At 34.6% G+C, this 24,402-nt stretch overlaps 2 protein-coding genes across 7 annotated transcripts in view; both read right to left on the bottom strand.

Moving 5' to 3' along the window:
• Positions 1–244: 244 nt before the first annotated feature.
• LOC127963014 (sodium-coupled neutral amino acid transporter 5) lies at positions 245–21,306 on the bottom strand. The gene is made up of 7 exons (XM_052562665.1): positions 21,283–21,306; positions 21,084–21,184; positions 20,809–20,924; positions 20,557–20,701; positions 20,366–20,469; positions 20,102–20,285; positions 245–1,738 (listed from the first exon to the last, which is right to left on the bottom strand). Exons 2-6 carry the CDS (start codon positions 21,166–21,168, stop codon positions 20,184–20,186), a joined length of 552 nt encoding a protein of 183 aa, XP_052418625.1. The 5' UTR covers positions 21,169–21,184; positions 21,283–21,306; the 3' UTR covers positions 245–1,738; positions 20,102–20,183.
• Positions 245–24,402, bottom strand: part of LOC127963013 (sodium-coupled neutral amino acid transporter 3) — a 28,241-nt gene continuing 4,083 nt past the window's right edge. The window contains exons 1-17 of one of the 6 annotated variants that reach the window (XM_052562660.1): positions 10,435–10,590; positions 8,355–8,511; positions 7,030–7,164; positions 6,206–6,290; positions 5,807–5,922; positions 4,567–4,640; positions 4,361–4,453; positions 4,147–4,222; positions 3,657–3,739; positions 3,332–3,390; positions 3,087–3,215; positions 2,905–2,984; positions 2,706–2,806; positions 2,444–2,559; positions 2,191–2,335; positions 2,001–2,104; positions 245–1,922 (exon numbers count right to left, since the gene is read on the bottom strand). In XM_052562660.1, the coding sequence (XP_052418620.1) occupies positions 1,821–1,922; positions 2,001–2,104; positions 2,191–2,335; positions 2,444–2,559; positions 2,706–2,806; positions 2,905–2,984; positions 3,087–3,215; positions 3,332–3,390; positions 3,657–3,739; positions 4,147–4,222; positions 4,361–4,453; positions 4,567–4,640; positions 5,807–5,922; positions 6,206–6,290; positions 7,030–7,148 (1,482 nt within the window). In that variant the 5' untranslated portion in view covers positions 7,149–7,164; positions 8,355–8,511; positions 10,435–10,590 and the 3' untranslated portion in view covers positions 245–1,820. Of the gene's footprint in view, positions 1,923–2,000; positions 2,105–2,190; positions 2,336–2,443; positions 2,560–2,705; positions 2,807–2,904; positions 2,985–3,086; positions 3,216–3,331; positions 3,391–3,656; positions 3,740–4,146; positions 4,223–4,360; positions 4,454–4,566; positions 4,641–5,806; positions 5,923–6,205; positions 6,291–7,029; positions 7,165–8,354; positions 8,512–10,434; positions 10,593–22,916; positions 22,991–24,402 lie in introns of those variants that run through there. The other 5 variants (XM_052562659.1, XM_052562664.1, XM_052562661.1 and 2 more) reach the window with 5 other exon arrangements.

Raw genomic sequence — 24,402 nt, 5'->3', positions numbered from 1 at the left:
TTGGTCGAATTTTTTTTTAGTACAACATACTTTTATGTAATAAAACCAGTAGTTTTTACACAATCTTTCAACTTTATTATTCAGGATCAATGTGTTCAACAATAAATACATGTATTTCCAAACATTAATCATTGGGGAATGCTACCGTGGTTGCCATTTATTTAATGTAAGGCACTTTATAAAAACAATCATGAGGAAATTTGAATTAAATCAAATGCAAATCTATTAATAAGCTTCCCACTAATTATTGATCCGTTCAGTATTACGTTTTATTTTCAACCACCATTCAAGCCCAATCAGAGCAGAAAAAGACTGTAGAATATGTACACAGAATATGTACACTGATTTACAAGAAATAATGGAAGGTTTCTTCCATTCCACACACAATATGTACATAAAAGACTATACAAAACAACCATACATGTTGACATTTATGATAAAGTAGTTGTAATGACCAGCAGGAAACAATTTTAGTCCTGGTCCATGTAAACTCACAGATACTGATGAGAAGTAACGCAGATGGGCATAGTATGACCACAGGGACATTTCAGTGAGCTTATTATTGATGATAAATTCTGCAGACCTATCAATACTGTGTTATACTGTAGTAAGTTAAAAAAAAAAATAATAATCATTATCCGGCCCATTTCTGGAGTTAATTTTTTGTCACGTCACCATGTAAACCAGTAATAAATTATTTTAACAACATTTTTCAAGTTTGTTAAAAGTATTCTAATTTTCAAGATGTTCAAAAAGTATTTCCAAAATGACATACAACATGAAAGATCACAAGCAGTGTTGTGTGTTTCTGAAATACTGCTAGATATTTCGTATTCAGACATTTATATTCCTTCTCTCTTAAACGGAGTACAGAAATGTTGTCATATGACAAGAACTGCGCTAAACACTAATTGTGTACTGTAAGATATCTTGTACTGTAGATTTAATTTCTTTGATTATGTAATGAGAAAAAACACAGTAAATACATTTATTAACTTCAGGTTCATCCTCTGACATTGAAGCATTGTGCTTAAAACAATGCTAGAATTCAAAAACGGTACTCTTCCTTATTGAATAATGTTATAAGCTGCTTTTAGGCATGTTGAATAACAGAACTGCCTATTATTTCTTTAAAAATTAAATTCACCAAATTCAGAGACCAAATTGAATATGTGGGATACAAAATCAAAATTAACTCTGGAAATAAAATGTTTATGGATTAGTTTTAGGATAAAAATCAAAACAAAAAAATAAATGTGATTATTATAATAATAAAATGGTGTTGTTTAGGATCTAATATTATTATGCTAAGCTGATAATATTGTTTTTAGAATGAAAATTGTGTATTAAACAAGAATTTTCACTTATAAAAGATCTTTGGACCCCAAGTGAGCTGTAAAAATGGACTCTGTAACGGTAAAATTGCTCTGTGTAGTAGGAGGTAGACTTCAAACGGCATGTTTACAACTTTGGCTATATAGATGAGTGAATTCTCATCTCAGTTTCACATTTTCCATCAGTATTGTGTAGTTTAGAAAGTTCCATCTGCCGGTCATAACAGCAATAACTTTGCATGTAAAAGTGGCTTTCATTAAAAATTCCATAAATATTTGTAAAATGTCCTTAGAACATCATAGCTTTAATTATTCAAGATCATGTGTTACCAGTCTTCTTTGCATTTTTCTTGAAGTTAGTTAACTGGACGTATTGAAACTGAGGAGTTAACTTGAAACTGAACCTGATGCAGACGTTGCATGTTCAAGAGTTTTGTGTTCTGTATTAGATTTGGTCTTTAATGTTTGGAATCCGGTGGTGCTCTCTCAGTGGCCACCCGATGTCTTCTTTCCGGTGACCCACTCGATTATGATGAACGTAATGCTCATAATCATGAAGATGAAACCCAGTGTCACAAATGCAATCGCCTGGAAAACATAACACAAATTGAGAAAAAAAAGCCATAGATCTGTGAATGTACTACTTACATTTTTTCTGATTCTCACCTGGATCTTTGGCCGAGATTTCAACGGCTCCTTTTCCTCAGGGACGATGTAAATGTAGAATATTCCCGGAAGAATAAAAATGAGGCTGGGAGCAGATGTGGCACCTAAAACAAAAATCATTAAGCTCAGTTCTGTATTTGTATTATGTTCATGTGATAATTAAATCCTCTAAGTGGCAGATCTGACGTACCGATGAAGCCAAATATGTCACGAATGTTGGGCACAAAAATGACGAGCAGGTTGACTAAGAAGAGGAGGCAAACAGCGATAGAGATGTGTCGCACCCAACAGAAAGGTTTATCTGGGAAAAGAAGCTGCAAAACAGCACGACGAATCTAGAGAAAAACAATGAAGTACTGTCAACACTCGACCAGTACGATAATGAGGAATTGTATGCAAGCAATAAGTAATTGAGCCAGGAAAACTAGAAAAAATTATTGTACCGGGAAAAGGACAACGGGAACGGTCAGTGTCACTGCTATCAGCACAGCCAGCCGAACACACAGCATCAGGGTGTCATTTTTACTGTACATATTCAGAAGCTCGGACTCCACAGTTCCTGCACATATGTAGACACACAGTGATTGTTCAAACTCAAATATCACAAACCTTGAAATTCTGGTACTTTGATTATTATTTACCATGGTACATTGTAAATGCCATAGCTCCAGGTACAGGTTTTTTTTTTTGTAAACTTTTTCTTACCATAGAAGGTGAGGTAGCCAAAGATGGCAGTCAGCAGGTACATGACAAACATTGCCAAAATAGAGATATTAGCAACATTTTGCATGCGTTTCTTGCTTGCACTAAAGTAAGAAGACAAAATAAAAGCAAATATATCAGTACACAATAAAATTATTTTTAAATCCAATGTGATTGGACAAAAGTGCAGTTTCAGTCTTACTTTTTGAGTTCTGTGTAAATAGGCAACACTTCAGGGTGACACACAAAAGCAAACGCCATAATTGGAATGGTAAAAGCAGTCTGTAATGAATAAAAAACATGAAATTAACTGATTAATTCACTGCATTTCATGTGAAGCTAAAAGGACACATAATTGTCTGATTTACAGATTATATCTCTAACCTCTGGGTTGATAGTTATAAGTTTAGCTTCACACATGTCATCGGTGGAGTTGTATATGCTTTCAGTGGGCACAGTTTTGTTATAGGTGTGTTCATCAGGACACTCTGAGACAAACTTCTTGTAGATGACCTAATAAGACACAATAGAGAGAGATGGTTTTATATGTCCCAACTACATGTCAGTCATTATTAATGTAGACATGTGTGTTTTTATACTGTATGTAGGTGGATAATAGATGGACTTACAGCTATAAGGAAGAAGACCATGCAGCTGAGGGAGAAACCACTGGTGTAGCCCAGATACCCTAATAAATAAATACATAATAAATGCATGTACTGTATATGTTCAAGCCATAACAATTTGAATCATTTTTCAAGCTCAACTGGTAGATACTGATACATTACACCCCACCCAATCGTATTAGCAGCCTGCTTTCTGTGCACTCAACACAGATCTTTAATGCAGATGTGTAAATGTTTGATTGTGATTATTATGAAATATAATGAAATGACAAATGTCAGAGGGAGAAAACTAAATGAAAGAATGTGAGGAAAGGAGGCAGGAACCTACCAAGTTGTTTCATCAATGCCAGGGGAAAAATGACCAAGACACTGACGATAATGATGAGATACCTCCCGTCAACAAGCCAGGAACTGACAAAGATTAATGTTAATGTTTTACACCACATATCATGTCAGAAGGAGTGATATAATTGTGAAAAGCAGTCAGAATGGATGCTTAAGAGCTTGTTTTAGCTGCATACATAGAGAGTTTGAAATGAAATGAAAATGAACTACAGTGAGGTTCAAAGTCTATTTAGAATTTAAGAAGCAAAGAACATCTGACCTTTGATACAAAGGAGTTCAGATGCTCAATGTCACAAATTTGCTTATTTGAATTAGTGACCTTGAAATAGTATATAATCTATAGTACAAAATATTTCTCACTTATTTTACATCAGGTTTATTTATTTTATCCTTTTCAGAATCTTAAAAGTTTTACAGTTCTGAACCTCACTGTATCCGGCACATCAGGATCAGTATTGTGTTCTGGTACTCACTCTGAGTTATCTGGCAGAAGACCCTGAATAATATGAGGTAACTCCATTTTCACAATGAACAAGTAACTGGACATTGCTGTTGGATCAAAGAAAGAAACACTGAGTGTTGTAGCACATCTGTATTCAGTGCTCATATTCCTTTAAGTGCTTATCCCTGATATGTCTTTTTGACATTGTGGGTAACTACTGAGATGTATAATAAAATAAAATTTACCTCCAATGTTATGCATTGTTATAATGCATGCTGCTAATATTTTCCCAGGTTGACCAAATGCATGGTTCCCGAGCTGTTCATATGCACGGATCCCTACACACACAAACAAACAGAATGGAAAGTTCAGAAAAAAGTCAAGATGCATTTTAACATACAGTGTGATGTTATCAGGATTGTCTTGAAGATAAAAAGAGAAAGTTTCTCACCAACCACTCCTGCACACTCCAGAAGCAGGTGTATGGAGTAAGCAGAGAGAACAGCGATGGATAGCAACAGGAATCTGCAAACAGGTTAAACAAATAATGAAACTAAGCAACAACAGCAAAAAGCAACATGGTTTGAAACAACATGTGTGAGTAAATGATGAGAGAATTTTAGGTGACTGAGGTAATTGAGGTGACTTTCAATTTTATAACCTGTGTAGATGGATAATCAGTTAAATATTTTCCCCACAACATTTATTTAATTTCTTATAGGCTGTCAGACTCATCAGCCGGTCATTTGACTTTCAGTATTGCTAATGTAATCACGATTAGGCAGCACAAAATGCAGTTTGATCGGGATAATATCACCAGTCGACAAGGAGATGACAGAGACACAAATCTAACTTCTAATCTCATTAATGATGCATTTGACAAGCTGGGAGTGCATTTCTTTAGAGTACAACTAACAACAGCACTGTGGCTCTGTGGACAGACAGATATACAGACGGAGAGATAGAGATACAGGCAGACAGACAGACAGAGACACACACACAAACACACACACAGAGACAGACAGACAGGCAGGCTTTGGTTTTAATTACAGATTACAGCAGGTTATTTATAATAATAATCCTCTCAGGTCTGATCTGTGAGCTGTGCATGTCGGTGTATCACATCATAGGCAAACACAGCGACATTTAGGCTCCCCTATTACCCAAATAAAATCTTGTCATTCACAAGGATTAGCAATTGCATTTCTTCCACCAAGGAGCATAGTTCTATTTTATTGTTGTATTGTGGTGTGCCAGAACTTGATAATTTATCCTATCCTTGTGACAGGTACATGTACAGTATGTGACAGAGGCACGCTGGAGTATGGCCATATGCCTTCAGTTAAAGTAGATGGACACAAAGAAGCCTTAATGCTTGGTCAGACACGCATATGGAGCACACGCATTCCCTTCATACTAAATGAAGCTAATGAATAAAATGCAGCCAAATGCCAATTATAGACTTATTCCACTTCTCTAGAACCTGAAATGTTCTGTTTACATTTGTAACTATGAGCACATACCAGAAAGACTCACAATTTTCACACAGTACTCATTATGTTTATGACATAAAAGAAACACTAGAACTAATTTTTACTATCACACTTTCAATAACCTTTATTTATATTATGTTTTTATACCATAAATCAACCTAAATACAAATGCTTGATTGGAAGTGTAGTTTGACTTACACAAAAAGGATGATTCCGGTGTTGGCCATGGCATAAGCCAGTCCAAGAATTCCACTGCCTATGATGGCATTGCTGAGGTTGAAAACAGACATTCCGAAAGAAGTCTTTCCCTCGAACTGCAATAAAAGTTTAATGTTGTGTTAGTCATGGATTGTATGTCTATTTATCTGAATATATTCTTTTAACTTTTTTAAAAAGTTGATTCACTTTTTCTGTGTATTAACGCCACAAACAATTACTAGCACAGAGTAGTTAGAAGTAATTCCTACTGTTAAACATTATTCTTAACTGTAATATAGAGGGTCTATGTTTGTGAGTCTTTTACATCATTCGAATCAGTTTCATCCAGCTTTATACAGTATGTTTTTGTGAAGGCAGTTCTGAAATCTGGATACTCACATCTGTAAACTGAGTCTCTGTCTTTCCATTGCTCTTACTGGGGAGGAAGGTATCACCCTCTGTCATGTTTTCAAGGGCATCAGATCTGTGTAATATAAGCAAAATGTTTTTTTATTTTGCAAAGTAACAATGGTACATTTGAATTGCTCTGTTTTGAGCTCTATTTATCTTGCATTGGAAACGTAAAAAAAAAAGAAAAAAAATATTGCAGGAAAAGAACTGATTCACTTTTTGTCCAGGTGAGGTCCCTTAGGATATAAGATTTATCACTGATTCATTAATGCAGCAGGTTTTTGAATGCTGTATTAATACATGCCTTCAAACAGCGGTTGCAGGTGGTTACTGGATTGCTTTTTATTAAAAACAAAATTTTTCATTTTAAAGTTAATAAAGCTGAAATAAAATATTAGATGAAAACATGTATAATAAGCTTAAGTACTAAAATTATTAACTGATAACATACCAATTACGAACTGATCCTAATGGAAATAAAAATTAAAACTAAATGATACTTTATTAAAAACAAAAACTAATAAAAATGACTAGAAATTACAGTAAGATTAAAATGAAATAGAAAATATTAATTTAAAATATTTATAAAAATACTGATTTGGTTTAATATATTATATATAAAAAAACTGGTCTGATTTAATGATAGTCTATTAACACCTGAGTTTCAGATCCCTAGTATCTTTCAAACCAAGCATTAGGCAGAAAAGGTTACCGTTACAAGCTTGAGGATATGATTTCAGGCAGAATTTGTGAACTTTTATAGCAGTAAATTTTTTTGCGATAGTTTCTCTTGTTTTGATGTTGAAACTTACCCATTCTCAAGAATTCTGTCAGAGTTGAGAACATAGTGACCGTTTGATATATTCTGTAGTTCCATTTTACACTGTACAATGCCTAACAATCCTCCAAAGAACACTGTCTGCAAGCTCATGCTCTGTCAACACAATCTGATACACAGACAAAAGTTTGAGGATAAATTATCATGTAATTGACAACTGAATTCAACATTAAACATGAGTGCTTTGCTGAAAACTGTGCAAAAATGTCCAAAATCTAAAACATAAATTGCAGATACATGCTCAAGTACTTAATATGTGATAAAATACATTACATTATTTAAAATGTATAGTAAAACTTTTAGTTTGACAATGGGCACTTTAAAAAAAAAAAGTGGAAACAGTCATAAAAAATTGCCTTTTATTTCATTAATATTATATTTTCTTAAAAAACTGTTTACTTTTTAACAATTTGAAGTACATTAAAGTGCACACTTTCAAAAGGGTAACTAAGCATGAAGCTATAGTGTTGATGGACACACACCACAGTGTTATTATTATAAATAAACCTAGAATTGTATGTGTATATGATATACTGTAGGCATCTTTTAGTACAAATAGCATGGCTGATGCAACTTTTCTTAATATTGCACTCTCAGCATGACAAGGAAACATTGTGAAAAATGTGCCAGCTCTACGTCAGGAATATTTAAGTCTTAACCTGCTATTCAGGATTCTGGCAGTAGCCTTTTAGGGAAAATGTCTGTATTCAATCTTTGCTTTATTTGGGTTTTGACTCATAATTCCCTGAATACTTTAAGTCTTTCCAAAGCTTTCCAAGCACAGAACTACAGTCTTTAGTGGTTAAGCTACTAGCAAAATAAGTCGGTGAAAATAAAATATCAGAAATTGATTTAGCTTTAGAGCCACAGATTAATCAATGCTCCATTTAAAACACTATATTGAAGACCACCATCATACTATGCACAATCTATTATGTGCTTGTTTAAAGTAAAAGCAAGAGAAGCGATATACAGTTCAACTGAAGTGTACTTTAACAATGTACCATCATCCATAATGTAAAATATGTCTATGGAAAAGAGGTTAATGCAAAAGCTACTCATGACAAACCATCAATTCACTGCCAAAATGAACAACTAGTGTGAAATAATGCATGATGTGAATAAAACATCTTACAAAAACTGTAAACCAAGGGAAGTTAATCCTGTGAGGCAAGTTTTGGTCACATGACTCTGTCTGTCTGATGCAAGACTTTATCTGTATTGAAACAGAATGAACCTCCCTACACACCCTTATTCAAACACACGCTTGTATTCCAGCAGTAAAGAGAAAATACTCACCACTGTGGGTTAAAGAGAAACCTCGAGAGGTTTCAAAAGTCTCTAAGTGTAGCAACGTGGGATCCTGAGGTCAGAGAGTCCTCAATAATTCATTTGTTAATGTGTTAAGTGAAGCTGTCCAGATTGTGTGAGAACACATTCAGAGCTCACCTGTGTTCTGAGACGGGAAAGGGGAGGAGATGAACTCCTGTGTGGAGGAGTGGAAGTGTGTCTGTGTTTAGGAACGCCCTGGTCTGAGGCTACCATCTTAAAACTCTCATTCACGTTAAAATTGTGAATCGGCAGTGGGTTTTTTATGTATGCATTCAAGTAAAATCTCAAATCCCTTTTGATAGTTTTATGTGGTTTTATGAACCAAAACAATTAATTTAATGTATTTTTAATGTATAATTTCCTGATTAATTAAGTCACGTTTGTCTAAAAAAGTGTGTCAATGTGAAAAGTGAAAGTCAATAAATTGTTTTAATCTTTAATAAAAATTTGCTTTTAAAATAAAGTTATAGTTATCTATAGCTACATTTGGCTATTAAGAGACTAAAGAGACGTTTATTTAAAATGAAATAAAAAAAAGTATTGGCAATTTTTATTTCTTTTTGTAAATGCCCACTCAACAGGCACATGCACATTGTATTGGCATATATTAAGTCAGTCCCTTGATTATTTATCTATTAATTTATGACCTTTCCTATAACCACCTCACTATATTTGTTGAATAAAAAGAAATCTATCTCTCATTAATCTTTGTTATATAATAGGCTATTTGCAATAAAATCTTGAGCAATATATTTGACTAATTAAAATCATGAACCATGTGAGATGATAAATATTTGGCTGGCTAAATGTAAGCATGAAAAAAAGTATTCACACACACACACACACAAGATATTATGTCAATGTTTGCAGACACGTGGCCATTTGGTCACAAGTTTTTACTTTAAGCTATAATAAAAAAGATTGATTTAAAAAAATGTTGTGCGTTTATAATCATCAAACAGGATGTTCTCACACAAAGACTAGCATCTTGACAGGAACTAGCTTATATAACACATGTGGGGCCTCATTCACAGCAAGATATTGTTTTAATACCTTGTGGGTAAAACAAAGCTTTACAAAGGACTCAAAACACTAGATGTTATAAAGTCTAATGGTCTTTACTTATTTTTGGAGGTAACATAATCTATTGTTATTTTCTGGTAACTTGCCTAAGACATGTCAAACTCTGAGAAATTCAGTTGAACATATCAGTGATCCAACTCAAGATAAACTCTGTGATATCTCACAAGAACAGACTGTTCAAGAATTGCCTCTATCAACATTGACTGAAATGGTATAACCGGTCACAAAGTACCATTACGTACTGTTGACAATAAACACCTTTATGCCAAAGTGGAACTGAAATCCTACAGGTCTGATGTATTTTAAACCAGTAAAGTGGCTTTTGAAGTTCTGACTATATGTGGAAAATAAAACAGTTGCAAGGAAATGTGATGAATCATATTTTATCTTATTCCATCACTTCAACCACTATTCACCCCACATCCTGTCCACACCTCAAGTGAATCCAGTGAAGCTGAAATTTGTGTGTGAGAATTTGAGTATAAGAGCAAAAAAACAAAAATTCTTAGTAATAAATATGCCAATTCATAATCCATATCAACCAAGTGCCACTGTAAACAAGGTATATTCAAATTTAAGTCTGTTTTAGAATCTATACATACTGTATATGCATGGATTGTCTGTACTACAGCTGCCATTACAATTACTGCATGAGAAATATACAATAATTATGCAATGATTAAATTGAGAAACAGGGTAGATTCATGTGAACCTACAGACAGTTGTGTGATTGTTCTCTGGTCTGCTTCTGTCATGAATTATTGCTGCTTTCGACTATATAGAAGCCATATGGCACATGGTCTTTCTACTTAGTTCTCATGAATGGTGCTAACAATTCATCAAGAAACAAATGAATTATTAACTAGTGACTCTATATAAAGAAACCATTAGACAACTGTCCACTATGTTGTTTATACTGACATACTGTTGAGGGAATATCTGCTAGATAATGTAGTTTTCTTACCTTTTAATACTTTAATTAAAAATCTTCAATGCAGGGAACAAAAAGATCTTCCAGGGTATATAAAAAGAGGAAAAATTATGGTTTGATACTCCCAGATGGTGTATGTCATCCAAAACAGACAGAAGGAGTGAAAGGGATTGAGAGAGAGAGAGATATGAAAGACATTGGTAGCATTTAAGGGAAGTTTTAAGCCACACCTTCAATTCTAAAAAAAAGAGCGGGACTTCCAGTTTGTCTTGCCCGCCTTCTCACGTCAGTTGTTCTGAATCTCATTTCACTTTCTTTCTCTTTGTGTGTGCATACCTACAGCCCGGAAGCGAGTTAAATCAGACAAAACCTCATTATGAAGGAATTTGATTCTTGATTCTCGATTGGGAGAAAAAAATGGGCCATGTTCTCTGTATAATTAAGGGCATCATCCAGGAATTTGAACTTATTTTGTAAATGTTTATTGTGAGCATTCTACTCACACTACGCGGATGAGCATGCGCTTAGAATAAACAGATTATATCGTTCGCTACTGTGGATGCTATCATTATCTTAATACTTATTAAGATTAATTAAGCCACAACAAAACGAAATTCTTACAACACAACGAAATTAAGCCACAACACAATGGAAATGCTCCCGACCACTAGGGGGCAGTGCTGAAAGTTAAACACCGATATTTAATCGAGACTTTAATTGATAATATTTTCAGTTTGGACAGTTTAGGTCTGTTCTTACACAATGTTTGTCCTCAGGGGTCTTTTTAAATCCAGTGCTGCACGGGAATCCATTGCTTGTTCCGTAGAGTTTCAAATTGACAAGGGAAGAATACAATTTTTCATCTTCCCCTGATTACTGTAAATGAATTTCATCGCATGGAGAAGAGCATTAAACGTTTCAAGTAACTTCAACAACTTTGGGGTAAATATTGTTCAATTGTCTTCTTGCAAATCTAGCTAATAAGGCTGATACCTCTGCCGATTTTATCAGCACAAAAATAGCAGGGCTAAGTTAGAGTTTAGCTTTAAACTCCTTCCACCTCATCTTTTTATAACTCCTAAGAGATATTAGAAATAACAGCAGGTCTCCCGGTAATCCACTTTTATTTGCATTGGTGGTTCTGATAGGTGTTTGCTGTGATAGGAACTTGTTCACTTGATATGAATTATTTTAAATACGTTACTGTTGCGATTTTTAGATTGCCATGTATAGTAAATCTTTAAGGCCCACACCAAACGATAAAGATAACGATTAAGATTTAATGTTATAGTTTTAAAAATTGTTCTCAGTATAAAAAAAAGAGTCCACACCACAGCTATAATGATAAAGACATAGAGAAACAATATCATTGGAATCCGTTTCAGAATTTTTTTTCAGCTGATAAACGATTAAAAACATTGACAAGCCAATCAGAATCCTGCTATAATGAGCTTGAGAATTGAAAGCAGCGGACGAGCGTGCGCTTAGAATAAACAGATTATATCGTTCGCTGCTGTGGACGCTATCATTATCTTTATAATTATCATTTATTGTATGAACTGGGCTTTAGTCAACCGTTTCTGACATATGGATATTTACATGAGCAACAAGTCAATCTTTTGTTCTTTATCTGGCTCGGGATTTACATTTAGATCCAGAACACCTGAAAAGATATAGTGCCAAGTTTGCCAATCCCCTCAGAGGACACCTCAGATGATGCTAACCCTGAAACAACATTCAGAACTACCAAATTTTGCTCTAAGTTTGATTATATAATAATTGCTTCTAATAGTGTTCATCGTCTGTTTGATTACATATTTTATTAATTTTCCATAGGCTACATTTCTGCCATATGCACATAAACTGACAGTCACCACCAGTGTTGGGGAGTAACTAGTTACATGTAACGGCGTTACGTAATTTAATTACAAAATTAATGTAACTGTAATTAGTTACAGTTACTAAGAAAAAATGAGTAATTAAATTACAGTTACTTATGAATTTTTTAACGATTACAAAGGGGATTACATTTGAATATTTACACACATCCACATACAGATTTAACTGATTTCCCAAATTGCACTGACTATTCTCAGACATACGCCCTAATAATTTCCGGGATGCGGAAACACAGTCTGGTTCGTAGAATCCAGTCAGAAAAATTGAATGCCTAACGCGGACGGAATATGCCACATTTTGGATGACTAAATCAAAAGTAGGTCAGTACACTTGAATCAAAACATGACACGGACTGGTGTCTGTGAATATCAAGTCCCCAAAATGCAATATATGACTCCTGCACGTTCTGCGTGTCAGTTGAAATCACGCGCGGACTGGACACCGGGAGAACCGGGACAATTCCCGGTGGCCTGCCAGCTTCCTCAGTCTTCCTCAACTTGTCCCAATATTTTAATATCATTATTGTATAATTGCCTGCCGAATGTACTAAAGCGATCATTTGCGAATCCGCCATTTGATAATTAAATCTCTAATAAATCTGTTAGTCGTGACTCGCGCGCTCTCCGCGCCTCCGCCAAACGGTTTGGATCAGACTCCAAGTAATCAATGCGAAAGAGAGATAAAAGAGTGGACTGTGGAAGCGCACAGCTGGAGCAGAGAAGCAGAACTACTGTTCAGGGTTTCAGGTCAGTTTAATCTGTAAAGATGCTTTTTTGACACAACCCTTGCGAAAATTAACATTTTATTATTTTACTATAAATCCAGTGAAAATGGTTATTATTGTTTAACTGTGGTAACCAAAAATGTAAAATTATTTTACAAATTTATTTATTTCCCAGCAAGCAATAGCCGTCATTTCAACGTCTGGGTTAAATATAGACCAGATATAGTCCGGCTATGTGTAACCCACTTTTAGCCCAAATAACATTTAATCTGGATAAATGTATTCTTTTTGCAAAATAACTTGTGAGATGTATGATATTCCATCATGTACGCAGAGTCTACCGTGATTACAAGTTGTTTGGTTTACTTTATTTTACATGTTATATGTGTAGGCTGTGCGTAGCCACGATTTAGCTCATATTCAGACCCGGCTATTGTAGCCCACTTTTTGTCAAAACTGATTAATTGTATTTTTTTGCCAGGCAGTGCATGAAATGGTTAATATTCAATCATGTTCGCATTGGTATGATATCAAGGTTCAATACGTCATTTCACGGCATGGTCGATCACGATTTAGCTCCGAATTGGACGGGCTATATGCGGTCTGCTTTAGCCCACCTGGCGAAATCAAGACAATCTGGTCTACGTACGGCTTGGCCCAGATTCAGACCAGCGACCTAGAATATTAGTCTTTGAAATGTTTTCGCTTACACAGCTTAATATATATTTTCTGTCAAACATTCATACACAATCTACGATAAAAATATCTAATCAAATGCAATTGCATTTCCCAACCGCTAGATGGCACAATTGAAACACTACTGAGACATGTCTACTGGGACTAATGCCATTGCGTGACTAGATCACTTTAGCCAAATCTCGCGATAAACATTTCCGCCATTTTATTTTACACGAGGCAGCTGTCGGAGAGCAACGGATGAGCAACAGTCTGAGTGAAAACCTTCACATTTCTACTTCGATCTTGTAAGTATGCGTGTTATTTTTGATATGTTTATTGTTTAAATTAGTTAGCTGTTATAATGTGTAGAAACCGTGACATTTTAACATTAACATTGCAGAGTACTACTTTTCTCCAAAAAGTTAACGTTACCTGCACGTGTTATTGCAAATGTATCTAAATTCAATGAATGTGGTAAGCATGAAACTATGAAACTTAACATTACTATTTTTTATTATTATAAATATACTAGTATATATTTGTATTTAAATTAGAGTTGATTTAAAGCAAATTTTGTAAGTACTTTACATAAAATTTAACAGCAGCATAGTGCAACATGAAAAGAAATTAAAAAAAAAATCCTCTCCATTTAATAAAAGGTAGTGGCAAACATAAAGTCTTTAAACTTGTTTGTAAATAATTAAAATATGCAGCATACATTCAGTTTTCAGTGAATTTGTTTCAGATATAAATTTGAATGCTGCTTCTCCATGTTTTGTTTTGACTTTGGAGATATAAAAGTAGCTGGTTACTGTCCCAGATGTCCTGAGAGGTCTGCTCTGGATGGTTCATAGTGCATCAGAAGATTAGAAATTTACTTTGGCCTTAAAATGTTAATTTAATAACCAACTGTAGTTTTTGGATATGAATTTTTTGACAGACAGATAGCCAGTGTAAAAACCTCAGAACTGGAGTGATGTAATCCACTTTATTTGATTTAAAGACACTGTTTATTGCAAATTATCCTGCAATCAGTCAACAAAGTACAGCAATTGAATATACAGAACACTTGTCAGTGACTACCATTAAATGTCTTGTTACCAACATTCATCAAAATATATTTTTTTGTGTGTTCAACAGAAGAAAGCCAAACAGGTTTGGAACCAAGTGAAAGTGAGTAAATGATTACATGTTTTTTTTTTTTTTTTTTTTTTAAGTGAACTACGCCTATAAGTATTTTTTAATGTTTATTAGAGTTATATGAGTAAGTGATAAAGAATGATTTATAATGATTGTTCACTTTGTGTCTTTGTTTCCGCAGTAGTTTCAATTTTTATATTTTTAGGTCAAACTGTTCTTGTCTGTGACTCATATAATTCAGGTCTATATGGTCACCACCTGAAAGAGCATGCACAGAGAAGTCCAAATTAAACAATTCCCCACCATACACACTGATAGCCTAAGACACGAAACGAGCGGTTTGTGTCAGAAAACTAACAGTATTTATATCGTTTTACCTCTTATAACACAGCAACGTCGAAGTGATCTGAGGGCGCGCGTGCTTCGGTGTGTGCGCATTCTGGGCTGGCTCAGTCTAAGTGTGGCGCTTGCGCAAATTAAGCCAGAACGCGGACGCATCACACACCTGGAAGCACGCGAGCCCTCATATCACTTGGACGTGGCTGTGTACAGGAGGTAAAAACGATATAAATACTGTTCATTTTCTCACACAGACTGCTCGTTTCGTGTCTTAGTCCATCAATGTGTACTTACGATGGGGAATTGTTTAATTTGGACTTCTCTGTGCTTGGCCTTTTTAGGTGGTGACCATAGACCTGCATTATATGACTGACAGACAAGAATAGTTTGACCTAAAAAATTGAAACTACTGCGGAAACAAAGACACCTACATCTTGGACGTCCTTAAGGTAAGCTAAAACATACCAAAATTTAATTTCAAAGTGAACTATCCCTTTAAACTTGAGGGAAGAACTAAAGTAGAAATGAAAATAAAATCTGTTTTCACCTTCATTAGAATGATAATTAAAAAAAATACTGTATTTCAGTTTCACAACACATTATGGTAGTAGTCAGACATGTCTTGGGATAACAGTGTTACATAATCAATTATAATGTTAATTTTATTTCCATATTCAGAAGTTATGGATCCCAAATATCTAAGAGAATGGCGTCGCTTGAGAGATCGAGTTAATGCTCTCGCTGAAAATTAATAGGTCATTTTCATTGCCATTTAAGTGAAATTACAGAACTTGAATATATATGAGCTTGATATATATATATATATATATATGCCTTGTACAGAATTGTTCAATACGCGTATCGTTACACGCCGTATTGCATCACCATTACGCGAGCAAAAATGTTCAATTATTGATATTAATTATAATATTGATATAAATTATTGTCTATATTGATATAAATTATATAGTCTCAATCTATATTCTGTTAACTCTATCTATTAAATCATCCTAGCAAAAGTGATTGACTAATTAGTTAAAAAGGATTGTCAACAATGTTCTTCTTGAGCAATAATTCTTTCCTTTTTCTCATTTGGCAGACGCAGTGATGACCAGCTTTCCATCAGCTATGGAATGTGAAATAAAAAATGCTATTTCTAATCATTTCAAACAAGCACCAGGGAGGGCAGGGGGTGGGGGTTATGGGTCTAAAGTAAACAGTTAATTCTTAAAAATTAATTGTTTTACATATTTTTCCAATGTTTTATCTTTCATTTTTATGTTTTAATGTTGTCCAAGTTGTTGTTGTCTATATAATTGTTCAAAATAAATCCCTTTATATTCAATTAGTTTGGATGGATTCTCATTTATGAGAACCTGTTATATTTGAGTGAAAAGAATCCTTATGCCTCATTTTGTTGTCTATTACATGTATATGTAGTGTAATTGATGACTAGTCTATTCTTGGGCTATGGTTAGACGTCTATTAGATTTTCACTGACAGCCCAAAATCAGCCTTGTTTTAGCCTAGACCCATATTGCCTGTCTATTAGACGTATGTAGTTGTTTAGCGGTCTAATTGATGACTAGTCTATTCTTGGGCTATGGTTAGACGTCTATTGGACGTATAAATATAGTCGTTCAATAGCTGTCTGATTGTCTATTCTTGGGCTATGGTTAGACGTCTATTGGACGTATATATGTAGTCATTCAATAGCTGTCTATTCTTGGGGTATGTTTAGACGTCTATTAGATTTTCACTGACAGCCCAAAATTAGCCTCGATTTAGCCTAGACGTCTCGGCTGTGTTTAGACGGCTATTAGACGTCTATTAGACGCAAAATTGCTTGCTGGGTTAAAAATAAATACGAATCCATTTGCAAAACAAAAAACCATACAAGGTTATTGTACTTTTATATAGGCTAATAAAAGCATGGTAAATTTTTGTAAGGGAAAAACATGACTCCTGTACAGTATTAGGATTTTTCTATAAATGTATTGTAGTATTGTAGAGTATTGTATTGTAAAGTACAGTTTTGTTCAATCTTGAGTATTAAGATGGATAAGGGGGCAAAATAATGAGACTGAAGAGAAAAATGGAAGTGAAAGTGCCGTTCAGGAGAGAACTTTTAATTATTTGACATGTCCCCATATTAAAGATTTAAACCTTTTTTATGTCAGGTCCATACAAAAAATAGTATTGTCCATGAATTTGTTTGTATGAGTTTGAATTTTCCATTATGATTTTTTCTTCCCAGTCTGCCCCTCCTGTAAATTAATGGCAAAGACATGCAGTTTCATTTACTACACATAGGCCTACTGAAGCTTGCAGTGTTTTCAACCTCTGCCGTCTCAATATAGGAGTACACGAGCACATACACATAATTTCTAGAACTGCTCTGTCACTTCATGCATTTTACTTATTTTGAGAAAACTATCATCATATCATATATAAAGAGAGCAGTTTAAAAAAAAAACACCAATGTTTCAGGAGTTTATTAAACAGCATATGTCACATGCTTATTATATAACTTTATTTGAGTTGATATATATGCTTTTATTTATTATAATGTTCACAAATTTAGAAAGTAATCAAAAGTACTCAAAAGTAATTAGTTACATTACTTTAATAAAGTAATTGAAAAAGTTACACTACTATTACATTTTAAACAGAGTAACTTGTAATCTGTAACCTATTACATTTCCAAAGTAACCTTCCCAACACTGGTCATCACTGATAAGCTACTACTAAATATTGTCGAAACTTAATTTGCTTTTGCAAAGTTGCTTTGCAACGATTTGTATTGTAAACTTGAAATTTATTATGAATTTTTTAGGTGTTAATCATTGTTATTACTTACTGGAATCCACCCCATGTGAGTAACATCTGTGTGATAAGAACCAAAACACATGCACAATTATAAATTATAAACAGCACAAATTTCATAAACACTTATTAGGGTCCATGAACCACTGGCTCATGTAGAAAATTCAGTGATACTGTAGCTACAATTTCAATGTATCTTCGGTAGACCACTATACAGTCTATGCTAATAATCCACATTGGTGTGACCTACTGTACATCAATGTTGCCATCCAATTTTCAGGGAATGTTGCTAAAAGCAGGTAGATTTGTTGTTAAAAGTTGCTACTTGTACCTAACTGATCAACAATAATAGGAACAAACTAACAATGTTAGGAATAAACTAACAATAACAAAAAACTATTGCAGCTAGCAACTTGATTCACGTGTCATCTAGGCACTTCTGTTCAAGTCTCTACAAACTGATGTGCTGCCTGGCTGGCTAGCTCATCAATGTTTTTTTCTTTTCTTTTGTGTAATTTAGATGGAAAATATATGCCTTTTTGTAATTTGATTCACTTTTCAAAAGTTGATAAGTTGCCAAAAAAAAAAAAAAAAAAAAAAAGTAAACTCTAGGTGCCTTTTAAAATATTCGATTATATCGATACGCCAACAGGTGGCGACAAATTATTGTCTGAGCGAGTCAATGAATCATTCAATGAACCAGAATCATTTAGTCAAACGATTCAGACATATTTGGGAATTAAATTAACACTAGTCTTATGTTCCTGATGTTGCAAATACATAACATATATGTATTTTGGTCAGATTCTTTTTTTAGTACAATATAGTTTTATGTAATAAAACCAGTCGTTTTTACACAACCTTTCTACTTTATTATTCAGGATCAATGTGTTCAACAATGAATACATGTATTTCTAAACATTAATCATTGTGGAATGCTACCGTGGTTGCCATTTATTTAATGTAAGGCACTTTATAAAAACAATCATGGGGAAATGTGAATTAAATTAAATGCAAAACTATTAATAAGCTTCCCACTAATTATTGATAAATTCAGGATTACGTTTTATTTTCGATCACCATTCAAGCCCAATCAGAGCAGAAAAAGACTGTAGAATATGTACACAGAATAATATACACTTATTTACAACAATTATTGGAAGGTTTCTTCCATTTCACAAACAATATGTATATAAAAAACTATACAAAACAACCATACATGTTGACATTTATGATAAAGTAGTTGTAATGACCAGCAGGAAACAATTTTAGTCCTGGTCCATGTAAAATCACAGATACTGATGAGAAGTAACGCAGATGGGCATAGTATGACCACAGGAACATTTCAGTGAGCTTATTATTGATGATAAATTCTGCAGACCTATCAATACTGTGTTATACTGTAGTGACCTTTCACAAGAAAAATAAAAAATAAAATAAATTATTAACATTCATTGTAAATATAATAATTATTAACATTTCATTGTTAATAATCTGGCCCATTTCTGGAGTGGAATTTTTTGTCACTGAATCACAACATTTCACCATTAACCACAATTATTTTTTTCCCTAAGTTTGTTAAAAGTTTTCTCATTTTCAAGATGTTCAAAAAGTATTATTATTATTCAACAAATAAAATGACATACAACATGAAAAATCCCCAGCAGTGTCATGTGTTTCTGGAATACTGCTACATATTTATATTCCTTCTTTTCTGGGTAAAGAAATGTTGTCATATGATGGTGATGAGAACTGCACTAAACACTAATTGTTTACTAAAAGACATCTTGTACTGTAGGTTTCATTTTTCTGATGTAACGACAAAAATATACCAATAAAAACAATCCATTAACTTCAGTTTCATCACAAAACGGTACACTCTTCCTTATTAAAGATTGTTATAAGCTGCTTTTAGGAATGTTGAATAATCAAACTGCCCATTATTTCTTTAAAAATGAAATTAACTGAACTTCACATTCAGTGGGGTGCAAAGGTTTAAGACCAAATTTAATATGTGGGATACAAAATCAAAATTACCTGTTTATTGTTTAAGGATTAGTTGTTTGATATCTAACAAATTAAATGAAACTGAACCTGATGCAGACGTTGCAGGTTCAAGAGTTTTGTGTTCTGTATTAGATTTGGTCTTTAATGTTTGGAATCCGGTGGTGCTCTCTCAGTGGCCACCCGATGTCTTCTTCCCGGTGACCCACTCGATTATGATGAACGTAATGCTCATAATCATGAAGATGAAACCCAGTGTCACAAATGCAATCGCCTGGAAAATGTAACATAAAGTGAGTAAAAAAAAAGCCATAGATCTGTGAATGTACTACTTACATTTTTTCTGATTCTCACCTGGATCTTTGGCCGAGATTTCAACGGCTCCTTTTCCTCAGGGACGATGTAAATGTAGAATATTCCCGGAAGAATAAAAATGAGGCTGGGAGCAGATGTGGCACCTAAAACAAAATTCATTCGGCTCAGTTTCTGTATTTTTATTATGTTCATGTGATAATTAAATCCTCTAAGTGGCAGACCTGACTTACCGATGAAGCCGAAGATGTCACGAATGTTGGGCACAAAGATGACGAGCAGGTTGACTAAGAAGAGGAGGCAAACAGTGATGGAGATGTGACGCACCCAGTGGAAAGGTTTATCGGGGAAAAGAAGCTGCAAAACAGCACGACGAATCTAGAGAAAAACAATGAAGTACTGTCAACACTCCACCAACACGTTAATGAAGAATTGTGTGCATGCAATAACTAATGAGCGAGGAAAACTAGAAAAAATTTAAATACCGGGAAAAGGACAACGGGAACGGTCAGTGTCACTGCTATCAGCACAGCCAGCCGAACACACAGCATCAGGGTGTCATTTTTACTGTACATATTCAGAAGCTCGGACTCCACATTTCCTGCACATATGTAGACACACAGTGATTGTTCAAACTCAAATATCACAAACCTTGAAAATCTGGTACTTTGATTATTATTTACCATGGTTCATTTTAAATGCCATAGTTTCAGGTACTGTACAGGTTTTTTTTTTTTTTTTTTTGTAAACTTTCTCTTACCATAGAAGGTGAGGTAGCCAAAGATGGCAGTCAGTAGGTACATGACCAACACGGCCAAAATAGAGATATTAGCAACTTTTTGCATGCGTTTCTTGCTTGGACTAAAATAAGGAGACAAAAAAGCAAACATAGCAGTACATAATAAAGTAATTTTTCAAAAATGCAATGTGATTGAACAAAAATGCAGATCCAGTCTTACTTTTTGAGTTCTGTGTAAATGGGCAACACTGCAGGGTGACACACAAAAGCAAACGCAATAATTGGAATGGTAAAAGCAGTCTGTAATGAATAATAAAAAAAAAGAGATTAAATTATTAATTCACTGCGTTTAATGTGAAGCTAAAATTACACATATTTGTCTGATTTGCACTTTATATCTCTAACCTCTGGGTTGACAGTTATAAGTTTAGCTTCACACATATCATCGGTGGAGTTGTATTTGCTTTCAGTGGGCACAGTTTTGTTATAGCTGTGTTCATCAGGACACTCCGAGACAAACTTCTTGTAGATGACCTAATAAGACAAAATAGAGGGAGATGGTTTTATATGTCCCAACTACAGGTCAGTCATTATTAATGTAGACGTGTGTGTTTATACTGTATGTAGGTGGAAGTCTAAAGTGGACTTACAGCTATAAGGAAAAAGACCATGCAGCTGAGGGAGAAACCACTGGTGTAACCCAGATACCCTAAAATAAATGCAGAAATACATAATAAATGCATTTACATTCATGTGATACCAGTTTGAATACATTTTTAAGCTCAACTGGTAGATACTGATGAAATGTGTAGCTATAATAAAGGCCTTTATTACACCCTACCCAGTCATGTTAGCAACCTGCTTTCTGTTGTATATTGTGCCGAATTCACATGACTATCTTAAAAATGAGTGAAATCTGGTTAAAGAACATTTTCCAAACACAATTGTGTTGATTCCTTCACCTGTGAAATTTCGCTGAGCAATGACTTCTGAATTTAAAAGCATCGTTTGGTGCACTCAACAATCCTTAGTGCAGATATTTGATTGTGATTATTATGAAATATAACGGAATGATAAATGTCAGAGGGAGAAAACTTAATGAAAGAATGTGAGGAAAGGAGGCAGGAACCTACCAAGTTGTTTCAACAATGCCAGGGGAAGAATGATAGAGACACTGATGATAATGATGAGATACCTCCCGTCAACAAGCCAGGAACTGACAAAGAGAATAAATGTAAATGTTTTACACCACATATCATGTCAGACCTCGAAATAGTATATAATCCATAGTGCAAAATATTTCTCACTTATTTAAGATCAATCTTATTTATTTTATCTTTTTCAGAATCTTAAAAGTTTTACAGTTCTGAACCTCCCTGTATCCGGCACATCAGGATCAATACTGTGTTCTGGTACTCACTCTATCGAGTTATCTGGCAGAAAACCCTGAATAATATGAGGTAACTCTATTTTCACAATGAACAGGTAACTGGACATTCCTGAAAGAAAGAAACACAGTGTTGTAGTACATCTGTATTCAGTGCTCATATTGCTTAAAGTGCTTATCCCTGACTTTGCTTTATCAGCTGTCATGTCTTTTTGACATTGTGGGTACCTACTGAAATGTATAATATATAAAATTTTACCTCCAATGTTATGCATTATTATAATGCATGCTGCTAATATTTTCCCAGGTTGACCAAATGCATGGTTCCCGAGCTGTTCATAGGCACGGATCCCTACACACACACAAACAAACAGAATGGAAAGTTCAGAAAAAAGTCAAGATACATTTTAACATAGGGTGCGATGTTATCAGGATTGTCTTGAAGATAAAAAGAAAAAGTTCCTCACCAACCACTCCTGCACACTCCAGAAGCAGGTGTATCGAGTAGGCAGAGAGAACAGCGATGAATAGCAACAGGATTCTGCAAACAGGTTAAACAAATAATGAAACCAAGCAACAACAGCAAAAAGCAACTTCCCATGTGGACAGTGAGAATAGTCCACCCAAAATGATTTTCATCTTAATATAACCACCTCATTTTGTTCCAAACCTGTACATCTTTCTGTCTTTGGTGGAGTAAAAAAAAAAGAGTTCCAAAACAAAATCCACTGACAATTTAATAGCCTGTGTAGATGGATATTCAGTGAATTCTTTTCCCCACAAAATTATTTCTAATAGATTGACAGACTCATCAGCCGATCATTTGACTTTCAGTATTGCTAATTTACGTAATCATAATTAGGCGGCACAAAATGCAGTTTGATCGGGATATTATCACCAGTCGACAAGGAGATGACAGAGACACAAATCTAACTTCTAATCTCATTAATGATGCTTTAGACAAGCTGGGAGTGCATTTCTAACAACAACACCATCTCTCTCTCTCACACACACACACACACACACACACACACACACACACACACACACACACACACACACACACACAAACAAACAAACACAAACAAACACACACACAAACAAACACACACACAAATAACTCCGTAGTAAAGGCATGCAAAACAGTAAGTCAATGACATGTTTTATTTGCTAACACTTTCCCCTATTTGCATATTGCAGATTTTTTTGACTGGCAGGAAGTTTTTTTTTTTTTTTTTTGTAGTTTTAGCTGTTGAAATAGAAACTATACTAAAAAAACTTTTTTCTTCTCTATCACAGTCTAGTCTAGCACAGTCTAGCCATCAAGACCGGCAGACATGAGTTACCCGGTTACCCAGAGAGCAAAGAGTATGTGCTCACTGTCAGACAGGAGAGATCGAGACAGAGACCCACTTCCTCCTTCACTCTCAGAAATACATGTCCATAAGAGACCTCTACTTTAACAAATTCACCAACTTAATAAAGAACTTTACAGCCAGAAACAGAACAAATAAAGATAATATTAGGAGAGGGACACACGCCAGCATTGGCTGCGAGATACATGTGGACGTACCACAGCCTGAGAGACAGTAGGTGAACGTGTGTTTGTGTGTGTGTGTGTGTGTGTGTGTGTGTGTGTGTGACCTCAGTGTGTTACCTTACTGTGCACCACAGTGATCCTAAATATGTTTGTGTGCTTCTATGTAAGTTAAAGACTGTGGTATCAAATGTTCACACATTTTAATTTGTTACAATTTAATATTCTAAGATATAATATTCTAAGTTGTAATATTCAGTTCAATTACTGTGATGTTAATTTAATTAGGGGCCAAGCACCGAAGGTGCGTAGGCCCCTATTTTATCCATTAGGATTCTTCTTATTATTATTCTACCTTTTTCTTCCGCCGCAAGTCTATGGCAGCCCATAGAACCGACTGTGGGAAAGCTGTATAA

This window comes from Carassius gibelio, chromosome B8 (assembly GCF_023724105.1).
Source record: "Carassius gibelio isolate Cgi1373 ecotype wild population from Czech Republic chromosome B8, carGib1.2-hapl.c, whole genome shotgun sequence".
Lineage (NCBI taxonomy): Eukaryota > Metazoa > Chordata > Actinopteri > Cypriniformes > Cyprinidae > Carassius > Carassius gibelio.
Note: the sequence above shows the minus strand (reverse complement) of the source record. Positions and strands in the feature narration are given on the sequence as shown.